A 17,414-nucleotide genomic window follows, 5' to 3' on the forward strand; every position below is an offset into this window, starting at 1 on the left:
CAGAAATAAGGGAGTCTCATACACAATTTGAGATTTTCTAGTAACCACATTAAAAAAAGGTGATAGGAAACAGGGAAATTTTGCTATATTTTATTTAGTCCAATATGTCCAGAATATTATGTCAATGTGTAATGAAAATTCACTAATAAGATAGTTTACTTTCTTTTTCTTTGCTTCGGTGCATATCGGACACACAGCACATCTCAATTAGCACTAGCCACATGTTAAGTGTTCAACAGCCCCATGTGGCCAGAGGCTACTGTAGTGGGCAGCGCAGCTTTAGAGGGTACAAAGTTTAGTAAAAATATTTTACTATTTTTATTAGTAAACCTCATTATTTTTTTCAGATTCCTTATGTCCCTGTTGTGTTCCACTCCTACAGAAACAGGGTAGCACGTAGGGCAATGTCTGCTCACCTTTCTGACGGACTCTGCTCTATTTGGCTGCCAGTTCAGGATATTTTATAATAATTAATTTTTCACTGTAAAGGGTACCTCTTGGGAATGGCTTTCCTAATCCTACAACATCCAGAAGATTAGTTTTATATAAATAAAAAGACTGAGATTTTCTATAAAAATGAATTATACGGAAAAAATACCACAACTGGAGAAGGCAAGTTAAGTGCTTGATCAGTGTCAGTCTGGTTGCCAGCTCTTCATCTGTATTAATTCATTTGATCTCAATACCCCTGTGACGCAGTTACTATGAGCATTTCAATTTTACAGATAAGGAAGGAGAGGCACAGAGAGGTTAAGAAACTTGCCCAAGGTCACACAGCTAAGAAGTAGCATATCTGGGATTCAAACTCAGGCAGTTGGGCTCCAGTGCCTGTATGCATAACCTTGGGCTGTATCATCTCCCCCACATTTTACTGTGGGAGAAAACATTTGAAACATAAAAAAAATACTATCCAGAATATGTAAAAAACTGCTATCAATCAAGAAGACAAACATAAACAACCCCATAGAAAAAAAGGGCAAAGGATAAGAACAGGCAATTCATAGACAAAGAAATGGAAACAGCCAATAAGTACAAGAAAAGATGCTCAATTTGCAAGTCATCAAGGGCAAGTAGGTTAAAACAAGATATGATTTTTCATCTAACAGATTAGAAAACAAACTAACGGTTACCAAAGGGGGAAGATGGGGAAGGGATAAATTGGAAGCTTGTGATTAACAGATACACATTACTGTATATAAAATAAACAAACAACAAGGACCTACTGTATAGCACAGGGAACTATATTCAGTATCTTATAAAAACCTAAAATGGAAAAGAATCTGAAAAAGTATATGTATGTGTGTGTGTGTATATTTATATATATATATCTGAATCACTTTGCTGTACACCAGAAATTAACACAACATTGTAAATTAACTATGTTTTTAAAAATAGAGCAAAAATTAAGAAGTTTGATAACAGGGCTAGGAGGGTGCGTGAAGATGGCCTCTCTTGCACTGCGGAAGTCATGTGCAATTTGACTGCCTTTTTGAATGGCAGTTTGACAGTACCCACCACCATGTAAAATGTACTTCACTTTTGACCAGCAATTCCACTTCCAGGCCTCTGTCCTATAGCTGTGGTCTCCTCTGAGCACGATGATGCAGGCACACAGCTCTCCTAACCCAGCTCCCCATGTCCAGTGGGCCCAGGTCAAGTGCACTGTTTCCCTGCAAAGCCACATCTGCTGAGGGTCGGGGCACAGGCTGCCTGCCCTCCGGCCACCTGCATGATTCTCTCCTCACCTGTGAGCCCTTGTGTTTGTCCCCAAACTTATTCAAGTCAGTTGTACTTGCTGCGCTATTATGTCTTTTAATGATACAAATGAAGGAATTTTCAGTGCAAAAGGAGTTGTTTTTATGAAAAGTAAGCTGAAAGCTCTAAGAGGCCAGTCAAAGGCAAGTTGCTAAAAAACCAAACCCAAAATCAAACTGCTCTTGAATAAAACAAGTATAAAATATGGGGGGAAACAAAGATCTGTAAGATTCTGCACTTAGGAGTCTTCACAAGTGTCTCAAGTCCAAAATCACATGGTGCATGACTGTAATTTATAAGGAGAGAGAAAGTGAACACAGCGGGTCCTCCAGTGAGAACCCAGGAGACAAGAAAAGGCCTGCGCGTGTGCATTGTTCCCATTTTTTCTTTAAACAATGAAAATGCATTGATGAGTCATTTATTTAATTTTAAAACTTTAAAAAATAAGGTGATACCTTTAACATACAAATGACTCATTGTTCCCTGTGGTAACTTGTCTTGCCTTGAATTCTAATCTGTATGATAATATAGTGGGTTTAGTTTTCTAATCAGTTGGATAATTTCTGGCTTTCAATGGAGGATTTAGGCAATTTACATTTATGGTGCTATTCCTCTACCACCTTATTTTATGCTATTTGTTTTTTGTGCCTTTTAACTGTTTGCTTTCCTTTTCTTACAAGAACCCTGCCTTCTCTGCTTTTGGCTTGTTGTTATAGGAGGTTTATACCATGTTCTAAGTTCTACTGGGGTTTAAGCTTTCCAAAGTATTTTAACTTTATTTCTTGAATTATCAAGGTAAAAAAATAGACTTACTGTGGTCATTGTTTCAACATGTATGGAAGTCAAATCATGCTGTACACCTTAAACTTACACAGTGCTGCAGGTCAACTGTATCTCAGTAAAACTAGAAGAAGTAAGTTAGGGACGGTGGCTCTGTCTGTGGCTGGTGGAGCCCCTGGGTCTCTCAGGTAGGAGGGACGGCCAACTGCAGGGGGATTTCTCTATGGCTTCCAGCGCCTTCCTCATGGCTGCTTTCAGTGGCAAAGCCTGAGGAGCTTTACTCAATCTGGCTCCATCTGCCTATGGAGATCCCCCTGACTGTGTACCTTCACTTTTGATGGGGAGCATGGTCCCTTACATCCCCTCGCCAGTCTCTTCATGAGAAACTGGGAGGAGCCCAGTTGGGATGACTAGACGAATGACATCGGAAATTTCATAATAAAAAAAAACCTCCCGCGGCATCCGTTTACAAATCGACGCTCATGAGTCATGAGGGATGTCAGAGTTTAAGCCCATCTCTCCTGAGTCTACTGGGCAGGATGCAGTGAACCTTGGGTGACCCTTCAAAAATCAAGTGTTATCAAGACTTCTTGAGGAGCAAAGGCATCGTACCAACCGAGCCTGGACTAGATGACCCCACTCGGGAGATGTTCTCAGCTTTGGTCATTACCTGTGAGCACAGTTTGCAGTTTTGCCTTTTAAATAAACAAGAAGAGCAAATGCTTCCATAGAGTCGTGAGCAGAAGAATAAGGAGTTAAAGAAGGACAGAACATCTGGAGTCAGGACTGCAACTAGGAACAAGTTCAACGTCGAGCTTGAAGGAGCATGTGAATGAGGGTGGGGAGGAGCGTGAGAGGGCAGAGAAGATAAAATTGGACTGAACAAGTTAAAAGAAAAAACCCAAATCTCTTCATTTTCCCCCTCTGCATCCACTTTTTACCTTTCGGCATGAACACACACCTGCACGGTCACCCTTTCTGGCCACTGCTCTCACTCCTTACTATGGACAAGACTTGTCTCTGTACCACAGATTTCCTTCTACACCCAAATAATCTTGGTTCAGATAAAATGAACACTTAGACTTCTTAGCTACTCATTTCTGTCACCGTTCATGTTTTACGAATTATTTCTCCCTGCCAGCAACAAACCATTAGGCAACTCCGTGATTCTGCCTCAGCCTAACTGACCGGCAAAGTCTGCCTGGCCCATCAGTTGAAGGGGGAAGAGACAAAAGTCCCAGAGTTCCACCCCATTTCAGGAGGGGTGGGGATGCCAAGGGTTTTCTTTCAGAGCCCCACTCATCCAAGGTTCAAGCGACTGCAAAATGAAGATGAGGGATCAGACTGCGAGTGAAAAGTGAAGCCCAGATGACTGCAGTCAGTTCACGGTCTAAATGAGTTCAGCGTCACCTACTGCATGAGCGTTCACGCGCACCACGGAAATACCCGACAGCAACAGCAATGAAGGTTAGAGAATGCACTCATACTACCTGATGGAACAGCCATGCTGAGGACACTCCACATTGGAGCTGAGCTATCCTAGAAGGTAACTAGGTATTTTTCGTTGCCTGTGAAATAACATGAATTTTCTTGCATGTTCTGGATGGATGTACCCTGCCAGTAATTCTTCTGGTGAGCCAGCCTGGGAGCTTCACCTCACAAAGGAAGCCTCACTCATGTTGGTTAAAACACCTGTACCTTCTGAACGGAAGCTCCCACCCCAGGGCAGCCCATTACCTCCTGCAGTTTGATCTCCTCTGGCTGGAGGATGTCCAGCACCCCGCTGCTCTGAATCTCAGGGAGATCTTGCCAGAGGTTAAATCTGGAGTGGGGGTTACTGAGCAGGCAGATATGGGGTAGAGCCTTCCTCTCCGGTGGGCTTGCCAGCTCCTCCTCCTCTTCTTCCTCATCCTCCTCCGGTGTCTCCTCGCTGGTGGGGGACCCATCGGCACTGCTTTGTATTTCTGCATCCTGTTGCCTCCTGGTTTCAATTTCTTGGAGAGTTGATTTATCTCGGTATTCCTGATACAGGAGCCCTAAAATCAAATCAAATTGCACTGGAGACATGAAAAAGATTTCAGTTGAAGATCCTTCCAAATCACTAAGTCAAGGCTTTGGATTTCTATCAAGGGCAAATGCTCTGCCTGTGAATGCACACAGGAAGCCAGACCTGCACAGGTCTCAGGAAGGGGCTCAACCACCGAATAAACTGCCGTTGTCTTCATTTCTCAGGAAGGATCAGCATGCATACATTTTTTTTTCAACAAAGAATAAAGAACAGATTCAAAACGCAGTCACACAAATATATGCTTTTCGCACACATACTCGGAAAACAAGAATCTGCAACTTGACGTGTTAATAACCAATGTGTGCAGAGTTGATGGAAATGTCCCAATTATGTTTCAGTATCCCAACAGGATGCTTCTCAAAGCCTTAAAGGCTTCAATATTAAAACTCAAGTATACTCATTTGTGAAACGGGAGTAGTTGTAAATTCTCATTTTGAAGGAAAAACCAATATTTCATCAACCTTATGATTCAAAAGGGAAACATTCCTTCTCTGCTTACTTCCCTGACCAACTGTATTTGAAATAAATGCTTTCTAAGTCTCCGAGGAGATTTGGGGGTACAGAGGAATCAGCAAAAATGTAGCACCCCCACAGGGAAAAACTCATTTCGGACATCCTGGCTTCAGGGCAGAGGGATGGTCTGTCCACACGGGAGCAGCAGAAAAAGCTTCAGCAGCAAGGGGGTTCTGGGCCCAGGGAGAGGGGAAGCGGGGCTGGGATAGGGAAGGGGTCCTGCTGGCAGTGAGGCTGGGAGAAGAGGAGGGTCACCCCAAGGGTCTTGTCTATCCTACAGGCAAAAGGGAAGTGCCAAGAGACCTCAGGTCAGCAGCTCTGGTCTACATCTTAGGAGGCCCCTGGAAGGGAGAAAAGAGGCTGTTCTCTTTCTTCCAAAAGAGCAATGATGGAGGCCTGAACTGCGGTGGTGGTGGAGGGATGGGGCCGTGTGCCTGATTCAGGGACAGGTGTAAGGGGGAACACGGGTGCCGGTGGTTGGCTGGTGCTGGGTTATAAATGATATCTGGATGACCAGTTGGCAAGAGGGTCTGGTGGCTCTATTCAAGGAGACAGGGAACACAGGAGGGATGGGGCATGGGGTGGTGGAGAGATCCAGGTGCACCTAGGGGTACTCAGGTGGAGAAAACCAGTGAGCAGCTGGACTGATCTGGAGCCTGGGAGAGCGGCTGGGGCCCCTTGATATATCTGTCTACAAAACAAAGATGATTTTCCCAGGAAAGTTCTAACAGGGATAAATGTACCACTTATAAAGCACTTTCTCATGCAATGCAGTACAAATATTAGCTATTATTCCTCCTTTAATTGTTAAACATATCTAAACAGTACAAAAAAGGAAGGGAAAAAACCAGACTATCTGTGAAATCCTGAATGTGTCTGGATAAATAATATTCATAATTTATAAATAGCAGGAATCCAATAAATCACCCATGGATTAAATCAGTTAGCTTCATATATGCCATAATATAGAATTAGAAAGCCTTTATGCAAAGTATAGCATTTACTTAAAAAAAAATAAGATCCTGTGATTTTACAATGCTACGATCCAGCAGATTACAACATGGAGTTAACTTGACAATGGAACGAAAGAGAAAACCTAAATCTATGCTAAATGCAACCCAGACTGAAGATCTGTAAAGACAGAGGTTTAAAGTCACTACATACACTGGTTCAGTCACAACATAAGATATAACTATTGCTGCCAACATGGAATCCATTGTTCTCCTATGATTCTGATACTGTGTTTATGGAGGTTTAAAGAAACCAGGATTCCACGAGTTGACTTGGATTCACTTTTCAATGCTTAGCAGGGTGTCTCCCACATAGTAGGTACTCAAATATTTGTTGAATTGAGCACCTTTAAAAAATGCAGTTCCGAAGGTTCACAAAAGTATCTAACCAATTTGGCGTCTTTTTGAAGGTTCAAAAATATATCTTATGTATGTTAGATGGCATATGCAAATCATGGGTCAGCATGCTGGGTAAACCATTGGTAAGAGCTGTCTCCAGTGTCTCACATGATGGTGTGACACATGTGCTGAAAAGACAGAAATATCAGCATTGTGGATAGTTGGGTTGAAAATTGTATTTCTAAAATCACATTGTGGCTGCCTCTCCTCTATCCCTTCACATCCCTTCTTCCCATCTGGCAGGGTGCTGACCCATTCTGTGCTCAGGGAAGTGGGTGAATGCTGACTGATCAAAATCTACCACGATCGTTCCCTTCCCCTTGCCACTTCTGGGTTTAGACATGAGCATGAAACACGACCTATGGAGAGTAAGGCAGCATTTTACATCTTTGAGAAGAACTTCTCAAAAAGATATCCCTCCCCAGTAGACACTTGAAGACAAACTGCTCTTTTCTTTTTGGTTTTTACACATGGCTGTTTTAGGATGTGATGCATGGAGTCATGGCAGACATCTTGTGACATGAAGCCCAAATGCTGGGAATGGTGGAGGGAAAGGAGCTGGGTAGATTGCTTAGCTGAACGAACCAATTCCAGAACTTCTACTTCATTCCTGGACTCGTTAACTCAGATAGAATACTTCCATTTTTTAAGGTCATGGTTTTTTTGCTAGATACTCTATTACACTTGGCCAAAGACTCCCAATACAAGTAATTTTCTTAAAACTTCATACTTCTTTCTGAAGTCTTCAGAGTATAAATTTAAACACCAATTTTCCTACAGTGACTGTGATTACAAAGTTATCTGATGCACTGTGTAACCAATTTTCATAACCCGTTTTTTTATTAGCTTTAAAATTCAGATTACAAAGGAAATAGAGTAGCTTGACCTGAAGAACTATAATTATCTGATTAAATTTCTGTACTTTTACTATTTTGCACATTAAGTAAGCAAAATTAATTTTACTTGTAAAAGCTTGCACCTAGTATTATACCCATGCAGAATTAGAAGGCTCAGTTCCCCTCTCCCCTAATTAAAATGATCTATACCAGGTGGGCCAAGCTGCCTGGAGAAGAGGGCAAATTCCCGGCTCCTCTCGCCCCTGGAGTCATTCAAAATCTCTTTCTGAAGAAAATAATTTTTTTCTTTGAATCTTTCAGATAGAAACGTCTAAAGAGCAGGGGAATTCATTTACTTTTTAGTGAGCACCTTCTATGTATCAAGCATTTGTTGGGTGCCAGAGACAACCATAGTACACACACACACACACACACACACACACACACACACAAAATCACAGAGTCCCAGAGTCTATGATCTGTGGGGCCACTGCCACCGACAATGACAGCTGTATAGCTCCTCATGCATAGTCCTGGCACAATATTGTTCTGGCCTTGGTAGGAGCCATGCAAAATCAACACAGTCCACAAGATGTCTACAGGATGCCCACATAATCATCCCACTTTCCTTCCCACTTGATTCCACTGTGTCTTTAGGAACATGCTCCTTTCCTGATACCTGGCAAAGAATTCACTTCATTCACAGAGCTAAAAGCAGCTGGCCTGTTGTAGGAATCGGCCTGGTAATGGCCTGGAGTCTATGATGAAGGATGTGAGGAGGCAGCCTCAGTCCTGTGCTGTCATTCAACACATCTGTTGAGCACCTACAATGGATCCAGCCCAGGAGCCAGAAACACATATTCACCATCACACCAGCAGACAGTGGTAGACTATCTGCTGTCAGAGTGTCAGTCTCTACTGCAATTTACCAAAGAGGAAATTGAGGGTCACAATGAGCAGGTACCAGAGCTCAGGGCTCCTGACACCCAGACTTGAGCTTATGCCAATGACCCAATAGATCCAGCCCTCTCCAGGAAGGAGGTTTCCACATGCCCATAATGCAGAAGGGAGCCTCTCTCTCTGTGAGGAGTCACAGATCTCCCCACCCCCATCCCGACTTCCTTCCTTGTCTAGACATCAGTCTTAGCCAGAAGACCCCTTCCAAGTGGGTGGACAGCAAGGCTTCCAGCACACGAAGAGGCCAAGATGGCCCTCCTTAATACAAGGGGCAACGTGGCAGAGGTGGAGAAAGGGATTTTCAGGAGTGTTTGTTCTCAGATCAGTCCGCTCTCCATCCCCCCAGCAAACAAAGGGAAAAGCCACCACCACCATCACCGTGACACACAGGGGGCCCGCTAGGAACAAAATTCCTGGAGTCAGCGCAGCTTAACAGCCTGCAGTGTGCGCTCCACCCTCAGCTTTGCAAGGGCTCAGCCTGCTCCTAGGGTTTAGTCCGGAATAAACCCCAGCCATGGAAGAGGGGGCCTGTCAGGAAAGGAAAGTCTCCCACAGGCAGGTCTCCTGGGGCAACAGAAGCTCCAATTCCATTCACAACACTTCATGTCTGTCTGAGCAGTTGGTATGGAGGACAATGATGATGTATTTAGAGAAGAAAATTTTCAAGCCAAAATTGTAATTTAATGAATAAAACTGATACTCTGATGATACTGAAGAACAAAAGATTTCTAAGCAGCGGTGGTACCATTTCCAAATAACTCTCATTACCTGGTCATGGCTGCCTCTGGTGACGAGGATGAGAACTAACTTAATGTCATCAGCAATGTTTGCCTTTTAAATCAAGTACCTGGGTTCTTGGGACGCCTTCTCAAGCCACTTTCTGCTTCTGCAGTGCAGGAGCTGGACATGCAGGCTGTGCCCCATACTTCTCAGCCAGGCTCCTGGACAAGCAGGTGTAGCCAGGCTTCCCTTCCTAACCCAGAGGCCTCTGCGGCTCCTGCTTTCTCTCTGCTTTACCCTTCCTTCCTCTGTGCAAAGTCTGCCACTGCTGCCCCTTCCTGAATCACACCAGTCGGCCCGGCCCTCTCCAGAAGTCCCTCTGCAGACTCCTCTCCCTTTCCAGGTCTTCCCCAGCGCCCCCGCCCAGGGTGGGGGCTCATGGAGCCTTCCCTCCTGCACCACCCATAAGCACCTCACCCCTGGACTTTCTGGCAGAAGAGACAAGGGGACAGAAAGCCCTCCCTAGGAAAGGGCTGAGCCAGTACACTCTCCAAGAGAGCAGGAAAGAAATGCATCTGCTAAAGCCCAATTACACAGCCACTAATAAAATGTGGCAGTTTTGCCTCTGGAACCACGTAGAACCAAATATGTCAATAATCCCCTTGTCAGATACATTTGCCCAAGAGAAATGTAACGGCATCCCACGAGCAGGCGAAACCTCAGGGTCCACCAGGAACCCACGTTTCCCGGGTGACGCCCCGCCGCCGGGGACACCCACCTATTTGCTCGATGAGGTTTCTCCAGGAGTCGGCGGGAATGGGGTGGATCATCTGCAGGGCCTCGGTGAGCGTGGTAGGGCTGTCGGCGAGGGCCGGGAACTCCTCGGGTGTGGCCCCATTTCCCGGGGTGGAGGACGACTCGCTACAAGAGAGAGGAGAGGCAGGGGCCGGTTATTTTTAAGCAACGACGCACCTCGCAAGTGGCGTCCGCACCAGCGGCCTTGGCCAGCTGGACCCTGCCTGGGATGTCCAGGCGGAGCGGCCGCAGCGGCCGCCGCCCCTCCTGGCCAGGCGGGCCCCACAGGCCCTTTTTGTCACCCCACCAGGGCGCGACCGTGTGATTCATTCCCACACCAGCCCGCCCAAACCTTCATGTTTTCGGAGCTCGCGGGCAGGCGTCGGAAAGTTGGCGCGCCCTGCCCGCTCCGCGGCGCCAACCGGCCGCCCCGACAAGTATCCCAGCCAGGAGCCCAGCGCGCGCTCCGCACCCCGCGCCGCTCGCTGTCACAGGGTCCCTGGTCCCCTTCGGGTAGCGATCCTCCCGACCCAGGGCCACGCGGCTCGGAGAAGGGGCACCGAGCTGGACGCGTGCGCCCAGGGCGCCCGGGAGGGGGCGCGGGAGGTGGCCCGGGGTGTTGACGGTCCGGCTGGGGTGCACCCCGGGCCCCAGGCGGCGTGCCCGCACGACAAGGGCCGAGGGAGGAGTGAGGGCCGGCGGGCCCCGCGGGGCCGGGGGCGGGAGACAGGCCGTTCGGGTCTCCATCGGGGGCCGAGGACGCAAGCTGGGGCCACCGGCGCGTGTTGGCGGCGCGCGAGGGTCGGGACGGCCGCTCGTCCTCACCTGCCGGGCAGGTGTCCCGCCGCTGAGTCGCGCGCGTCGCTCTCTGAGGTGGAGCTGTCGTGGTCCACGGCGCAAGCGGCGCTGAAGGCTGCGGCCAGCAGCTCCATGGGGGCCAGAGGCCGGGCGGGCGCTGGGGCCGAGTTGGGGGCCACTCTGGGGGCCCGGGGCCGGGCTGGGGACAACGAGCGGGCTGCCGAGCAGGATCGCTGCGCTCTCGGCTGGAGCCGTAGCTGCCGCCGCCGCCGCCGCTGCGGAGCGCTCCGGCAGGCGGACGGGCGCGCGCGCGCCTGGAGGCTCCCGGGGTTGCCACGGCAACAGGGGAGGCGGGAGGGGCGCGCGCGGCGGGGGCGAGTCCGGGCGGCAGCAGGGCGGGGGGAGCCTGGACTCCGCGAGACCTAGGCCCCGCGGGAGCCGACTGCGGCCCGGGACCTCCTGCCCGGCCCGCGCTTCCCTCCTCCGCCGCGGTCGCGCTCCGCCGGGGCAGGCGAGGAGGGCAGAATGGGTGGGGGCGGGCGAGCTGCGCCGTGGTCTTCCCGCCCCCTTCTCGCCGTCTTGTCGGACCCTGCCAGCTCACGGGGCGAACTTGGAAGGTAGGGGCAAAGTGACTCTGCTCCGCGCGCCCTTGAACCTCCACCTCGCCCACGCCGCCCATCCTCTGAGGTTCTTCACAGGGACCGACCCATTGACCCCCGCCTCTGCAGCCCTGGGCCCAGCCTCGAGGGACTCTCGAGGACGCCCGCTCCTGACCGACCTGACTGTGGAGAGGCGGCCAGCGCCGAGGCCTCTGCCGGTCGAGTCTGGCCGCCCCCAGCTACCCTGAGGCCCTGGCGGCCCGGTGTAGGTGTAGGGGAGCGAGCGGAGGAGAAACAGTGTTCCCAAACCTTCACCCTGTTTCCCTGCCCGGTCACATTGACTCTTGGAATCTGCACCTTCGTGTTAGCTAGTTCATCTCGCTTCCAGATACGGAGAACAAGCAAAAATGAGAAATTGGAGTCGAGGGGAGCGTGAGTGGTCCCGTGTGATGTGGAAATCTAGCATGGAATATCTGACTGTATGGCCAGCAAGACAACTGGCGCAGGACACAACTCCTCAGTGTCCTTTTCTGAGGGCAGCCCCTCCACTCGCCGCTCTCGGCTACCCTGGGCGGTGCTGGGTGCCTCTCCCGGCCAGGGCCAGTTCCCGCCATCCGGAGTGGACCTGGGGGATGGGGAGTGCAGCGCAGACCAAAGTGGAAAATCTCCTCCTGCACCTTCCCCTGCACATCCCACCCACGGGGCATTTGTTTAAATGAATAAATTCCTTGTTTTTGGAAGCAAATACTCCTGGTGGGAGGGGTTCAGTTACTAGTTAGGAGGTTGGCTTTAATGCATTGCTTAGCCGCCAAAGTCGTGGTAAAGGGAGGGATGGGGCGGGAAAGGAGAGGAAGCTGCTTAGGAGGGGCCTTTTTTGCTTGGAGGGGAGCTCTGCTTCCCAGACTCCAGCTGGGGCCCCTGGTGGTCCCCTGCCCAGCCAATCTTACCCCAGCTCTGACTCCACAAACCGGTTCTTAAAGCTGCCTCTTAGCGCTAGTTCCCATCTAGGGGCCGGGATGGACAGGTCTGATCTCCTCTTGCCCTTGAGGCCTAAGAATATTTGCTTGCCTGTCATCTGGTCTTCTCTTTCCAGCCCATGCCCCTCCCTTCCTTGACTCATTCTAAGACTCTCCAGACAGCCCTCTCTTGAGCTCTACCCTGTCATGTGCCCACTGGCCACATCCACCCAAATGTGTTCTAAACACTCCACCAATGCACTGACATCCCCACCACCACCATAGCCAACCAGGAGGCCAGGCAGGACGTGAGAGCTAGCCTCAACATCTCTATACCTGCTGTCATCCCACCTGTCAGTGCCTCACTGAGCCCCCTGGATCCTCAGAGTCTTTCAGAGCATCCTCTCCTTGGTATTTGGACCTCTCCCCAGTCCATCCTTCTCTCTGTTCTCTTTCTAACCTAGGGGTCTGCTTTTGTCCCTCCCCTGCTTAAAACATCTGTTGGAGTCCCAACCCCTAGGGTTGAGGCCAGCCTCCTGGCTCTGTGATGGGCTCTTTACCAGATGCCCCACTCCCTGCCATCTTCCTCTGCTAGGACTGCCCAGCCCACCCCCCAAGTTCTCACCCTTCCTGGCTGCTGCTCCCTAGAGCGTCCCCCTACCCAGGCCCTTAACCCTGTATAACCAGCATAACCAGCAGCATTGCCTGTCACTATAATTCCCTGTGAATAGGGCTGTCCTCACACTAAGACATGGGCTCCTCCAGGGTGAGTACCCTGGTGTCTTCCTCATCTTTTGTCAGGCTCAGAGGAGGTACCCTGTATGGGTGATCACTAGGTCCTGCTGCTGTGCATGGTTTCACTGCCCTTTAAATTTGATGTAATACTAAATGGAAGCTTTCACATTTTGCTGCACTGAGGAGAAAAGATTTTAAAAAAATCAAAATATCCAAGTGAAGTTACATATATTAAGATGAGTATAATAAACCCTTCCAATTGAAAAATAAGCTAAAAATATCCTTCTAATTATAAAATCAGCTTAGAAAGTCACAGAGTTCTGAAGGCATATAACCTTAAGCTAAATTCCCCATGTTCTATTTTCTATCATATTTAGTGTGTATTAGGTAGGCTATTATTAAAATCTCCGCTTAGCTGACATTTTGCTCTGAGTCATTCACAAAATAAAGTATAAGTAAATATTTCAAATAGTTATACTTTACTAGTCCATAGTTGGTGCTCTCTAAGTGTTTGTTAAGGAACTGATATGTTTTAAAAAATGTTTAGTTATTTTACATATTTTAGCTAAAGATTCTTTGTTTCTTCCTTTGAGTTATAAAAGGTAAATGTTGGAAACAAAGTGGATTCTTATTTATGCGCAGCCTCAGCTTCAGGAGTCCTCATTTATGTGGGGCCAACTGATGTCCTTCAGAGTCCAATGACCCCCATTCCTGGGCTCCCAGATGCCTGCCTGTGATCCCTCAACAGATAAAGTACATTCTTTACTGGGCATGTTTGCCCTAACAAACTAATAGCCCTAGCGAATGCCTAATGTCACAATAGCTCAGGCTGGTTTTTTCCAGCCCACCTTATCAGAGTCATAATTCCCACAGCCCTTCACAGACACTAAACCTCTTACCTCATTTACAATCAAAGACTTGTGCACAAGCCGATCAGGCACCTTGTGACACAACCTTATAAAACACCCCAACAACCAGCCCTCAGGGCTCACACAGGCACCTCTCTTCTGTGCGGCCCACTGTTGTCTATAACAGTGAACCCTAATAAACCCCTTTTCTATTCTCATACTTTATCTCTGGTCAATTCTTTTACCAACCTGCATGTCACTGGCTCACCATTTGGTCACCATGTTGTGTCATACAGCAATTTAAGTTTATAAAATGTTACTTTATTCTGAGGGAGAGTTGCTAGAAGCAAAGGGAAACTTAGAAATGATCTGGTCCAATTCTTATTTTTTACAGAAAAAAGAAGCAGAACCAGAAGGTTAAAATGACAAGCCCAAGCTCACAGCTGGCTGACGGCAGATTTTGGAAGTATGTGCTAGTAAGTCAAGACTCCATTGTTCGGGATAAGGGAATGCAAATTTCTGTTGACTTCTAAATATTTTTAGGGTCTCCTGGCATGTTACCGATTATCACACATTAAAACACAGCTGTATTCTTAAATCTAGTGGGAAAATGACTTTGTAGTGAGGAGATGATCCTCAAATATCTATTTTAAAGTTTCTAGAAACAGGTAACTTGATAACTTTTAATTAACTCTATCTTTTGAATCCATATACACAGTTTATTTTTGTCATTCTTAAGAGACTTTTTTAGTTGCTGTGAAAGTCAACAAATTTAAACCACAGAGGCAATGCCAGCAGTCAGTCCACAGAAGGCTACAAGCTTGAGGTTAAACGGAGCCCCAAAACCAAGGGAGAAAGTTAGGAAGAGGACAAAACGTAGCCTCTCTCACTGCTATTCCCAGAGGAGCCATACTCAATGGATGAAAAGATTTCCCCAGAAGGAGACTTCTGTACTACTTCCCCAGAAGTAGAGTCTTCTGCTTTGTGGTTGGAAATATTTTACTGATGACGTGCAGGTGGAGATCTTTCCTTGCTTTTATCATGAGGATAATTTATAAATGTGGGATGGTAGCATGTTATGAAAATAAGTTAAAAACACAATCAGTTTAGCCCTGTTTAGTAAAGAATTAATCTGGCCTTTCCCTTGCATGGGGAGGCTCTGGGGCGGGAGGGTGACCTCTAAGCCATTGGAATGTTATGTCTGATAAGAGTGTCTTTACTTACCTGGAGGCCATGTCAGATAAAGTGGGAGCTCTGGGCTCTGTGGTAATAGCTCAGCTTCCAGAAGGGCTGAAGACTGAGGTCAGTCTTCTGGGTGGCCAACCAGTTCTAGGTGACGGAGCTCCAGTAAAAACTCTGGCCACCCAGACTCAGATGAGCAGCCTGGTTAGCAATATTGTCACACGTTGTTGCCCAGGACTGTTAGCTCTGTCCACAATTCCACAGGGACAGGACAACTGGCAGATCTGAGTGGAACTTCTCCGGATTCTTTCCTATGCATCTCTCCCCTTGTCTGACTTAAAACTGTAAACTTTCTCTGTAATAAGCTGTAACCATGAGTAACAGCTCTGAGTCCTGGTGAATTTTTGAACTGAGGATGGTCTTGTGGGCTCTTCCTTGACTTTGCAAGCCTCGAATCTGATTTAGAGTACAGGTACCACATGCCTCCAACAGCCTTCCTTTCCTTGATCTCTTTTTCTCTCCCTCCATCTGCCCTATACACATGCCAGGTTAGTTTTCCTCAAACACATCTGTTTCTGCACATCTGTTTTCTTCAGTGACTCCCCAGACCTTTCTGGTACTTCATTGCTAATGGAGTTAATGTGCAGTCTGGGCAGAGGCTGTCCAGATGGAAGCTGGGTCACCCCTGGGAGCTCCCATGGCCCTGTCTTTGCTCTCTTAGTTCTGCCCTGTTATCACCCACTTGCATGGTTTCTCTTCCAGTGACCTGAGATTTGGGGGTGTCATTTATCTCTGCATCCCAGCACCCAGTGCATTCAGGAGGCATCAGGAAATCATGAATATGTACCTATGGGGAAGTTACCTTAACATGTCCTTGGTTTCAGTCTTCTATAGTTATTGAGCGTGGCATTAGCACTCCCTTGGTATTACATCTTGCCCTTCTTTGGTTAATGAAGATGTTTCTTTAATTGCCCTCTTTGGGTACTAGTAGGCTTCTGGGGTTGGTGCCTCAAGCTGGGGGGGAAGTAACTGACCTGTTGTGGTCAGTCAAAAAACCCATGAAAACTAGACTCACCATGCTGGTGAAGTGAGGAGGGTTTTATTTTTGTTTTTGTTCTTTTTTGACGTGGTTGCTATGGTGGATGGACAGTTGTTATACTCTTGGTTAAATAGAGAAAAGCCCAGAGGGATGATGAAAGGCATACAAATCCTTGTCTGGTTGGAGGAGATACGCCAGCTTTGGACAGGTTTCAGTGATTACCAGAAGCAGGCATGGCGGTCTTAGGGCTTTGCCACTGAAAATTTGATATTGCTCAGCTGAATACATTTTCAGAATCAAAAATAGACAGCCCAGCTTTGCTCCACTTCCAGGCGTGAGAGGCTTGGCTAGTGAAATGTTGGCATTTCCAAAGCATTTTGATGGTGCGCGTGTCTTTAGTGGCGTCCTTAAAAGGCTGAGACAAATGGTGGCCATATCATCAATTGTGAGATGCAGACAAGTGTATGGCCTTGATAGAAATGTATTTCTCAAAACAGGATCCCCAAAATAACTCATGGATAAGACGCTATAATGCTGAGTGTTTATCCAAAATGGTGGAGAATGAGAAAGGGTCTGGGATGTTTGGAATATTCCTAACCACGGAGCCGGAACACATAGGGTCTGAGGATTTGGCTGTGGGTGATGTCAGATGCTTTTGACCAATAGGAGTATTTCTGAAACAATGGAAAATGCTATTATTTCCAAGATATGTTGAGGAAGAAATCTGGAGAAAATGAGATTAAGAGTTGCCTGGGTAAACATAATTTACACTTAGGTTGTGGCCATTGGGGTCAATATACTCTTAGTTGGAACTCAAACTGTAAAGGAATTAATAGCCCACTTACTTCCACTTACATTTATTCATTTTAAATCATCTTATAAACTATATACTTAGATCTAATTTAGTCCTATATTAATTAGAGCATTTTGTAAACTATAGTGTACTATACAAATAGAATGATATATTTAGCACTAAAATACACTCACTATTGTAATGGAGAATCTATAGCCTTAACTATGATCCAAATGTAGGAAAACTATTTAAGGTATGAAACAAGAAAGAAAAGGATGTCCATTCATAAACAAAATAGACTTGAAGGAGAAGCATGTAGTTAACAAAATTAATAACTAGAGAGTGTTCACACATTGTTCCTTGAAAATTGCAAATAGCTGGATTTTAGGGAAATACTTTCCTTAACAAGAAATATGTAGTATAACTTTTTATTTCCTACCGGAACAAACCATCTCGTCCTTAACATCCAGTAGAAGGATTGTTCTGTGTTGAGTCACCAGGACTAAACATTCAAGGATTTAGGGTCCTATAAAATAGACTAACATGTCTTTGGTAGAGACTGGTCACTTTACAAGAGCTGTTGGAGGCACGAATGTACCAAAGTGCCCAATTCCAGGTCCTTGACTGCCCA

At 47.1% G+C, this 17,414-nt stretch overlaps 2 protein-coding genes across 5 annotated transcripts in view; one reads left to right on the forward strand and one right to left on the reverse strand.

The window, feature by feature from the left end:
- Window positions 1-17,414, reverse strand: part of NGEF (neuronal guanine nucleotide exchange factor) — a 101,339-nt gene that overhangs the window by 27,518 nt on the left and 56,407 nt on the right. For 2 of the 3 annotated variants that reach the window (XM_032480521.1, XM_032480523.1), the window contains 2 exons: window positions 9,817-9,959; window positions 4,273-4,571 (listed from right to left, as the gene is read on the reverse strand). In XM_032480521.1, coding sequence (XP_032336412.1) covers window positions 4,273-4,571; window positions 9,817-9,959 — 442 coding nt within the window. Of the gene's footprint in view, window positions 1-4,272; window positions 4,572-9,816; window positions 9,960-10,658; window positions 10,912-17,414 lie in introns of those variants that run through there. The other variant, XM_032480522.1, reaches the window with a different exon arrangement.
- The window catches only part of NEU2 (neuraminidase 2), an 82,614-nt gene continuing 76,290 nt past the window's right edge, over window positions 11,091-17,414 (forward strand). The window contains exons 1-2 of one of the 2 annotated variants that reach the window (XM_032480524.1): window positions 11,091-11,248; window positions 14,164-14,245. The gene's annotated coding sequence lies outside the window, so the exon portion shown is untranslated. Of the gene's footprint in view, window positions 11,249-14,163; window positions 14,246-17,414 lie in introns of those variants that run through there. The other variant, XM_006191149.3, reaches the window with a different exon arrangement.

The sequence above is a fragment of the Camelus ferus genome, chromosome 5 (genome assembly GCF_009834535.1).
Source record: "Camelus ferus isolate YT-003-E chromosome 5, BCGSAC_Cfer_1.0, whole genome shotgun sequence".
In the NCBI taxonomy this organism is placed as follows: domain Eukaryota; kingdom Metazoa; phylum Chordata; class Mammalia; order Artiodactyla; family Camelidae; genus Camelus; species Camelus ferus.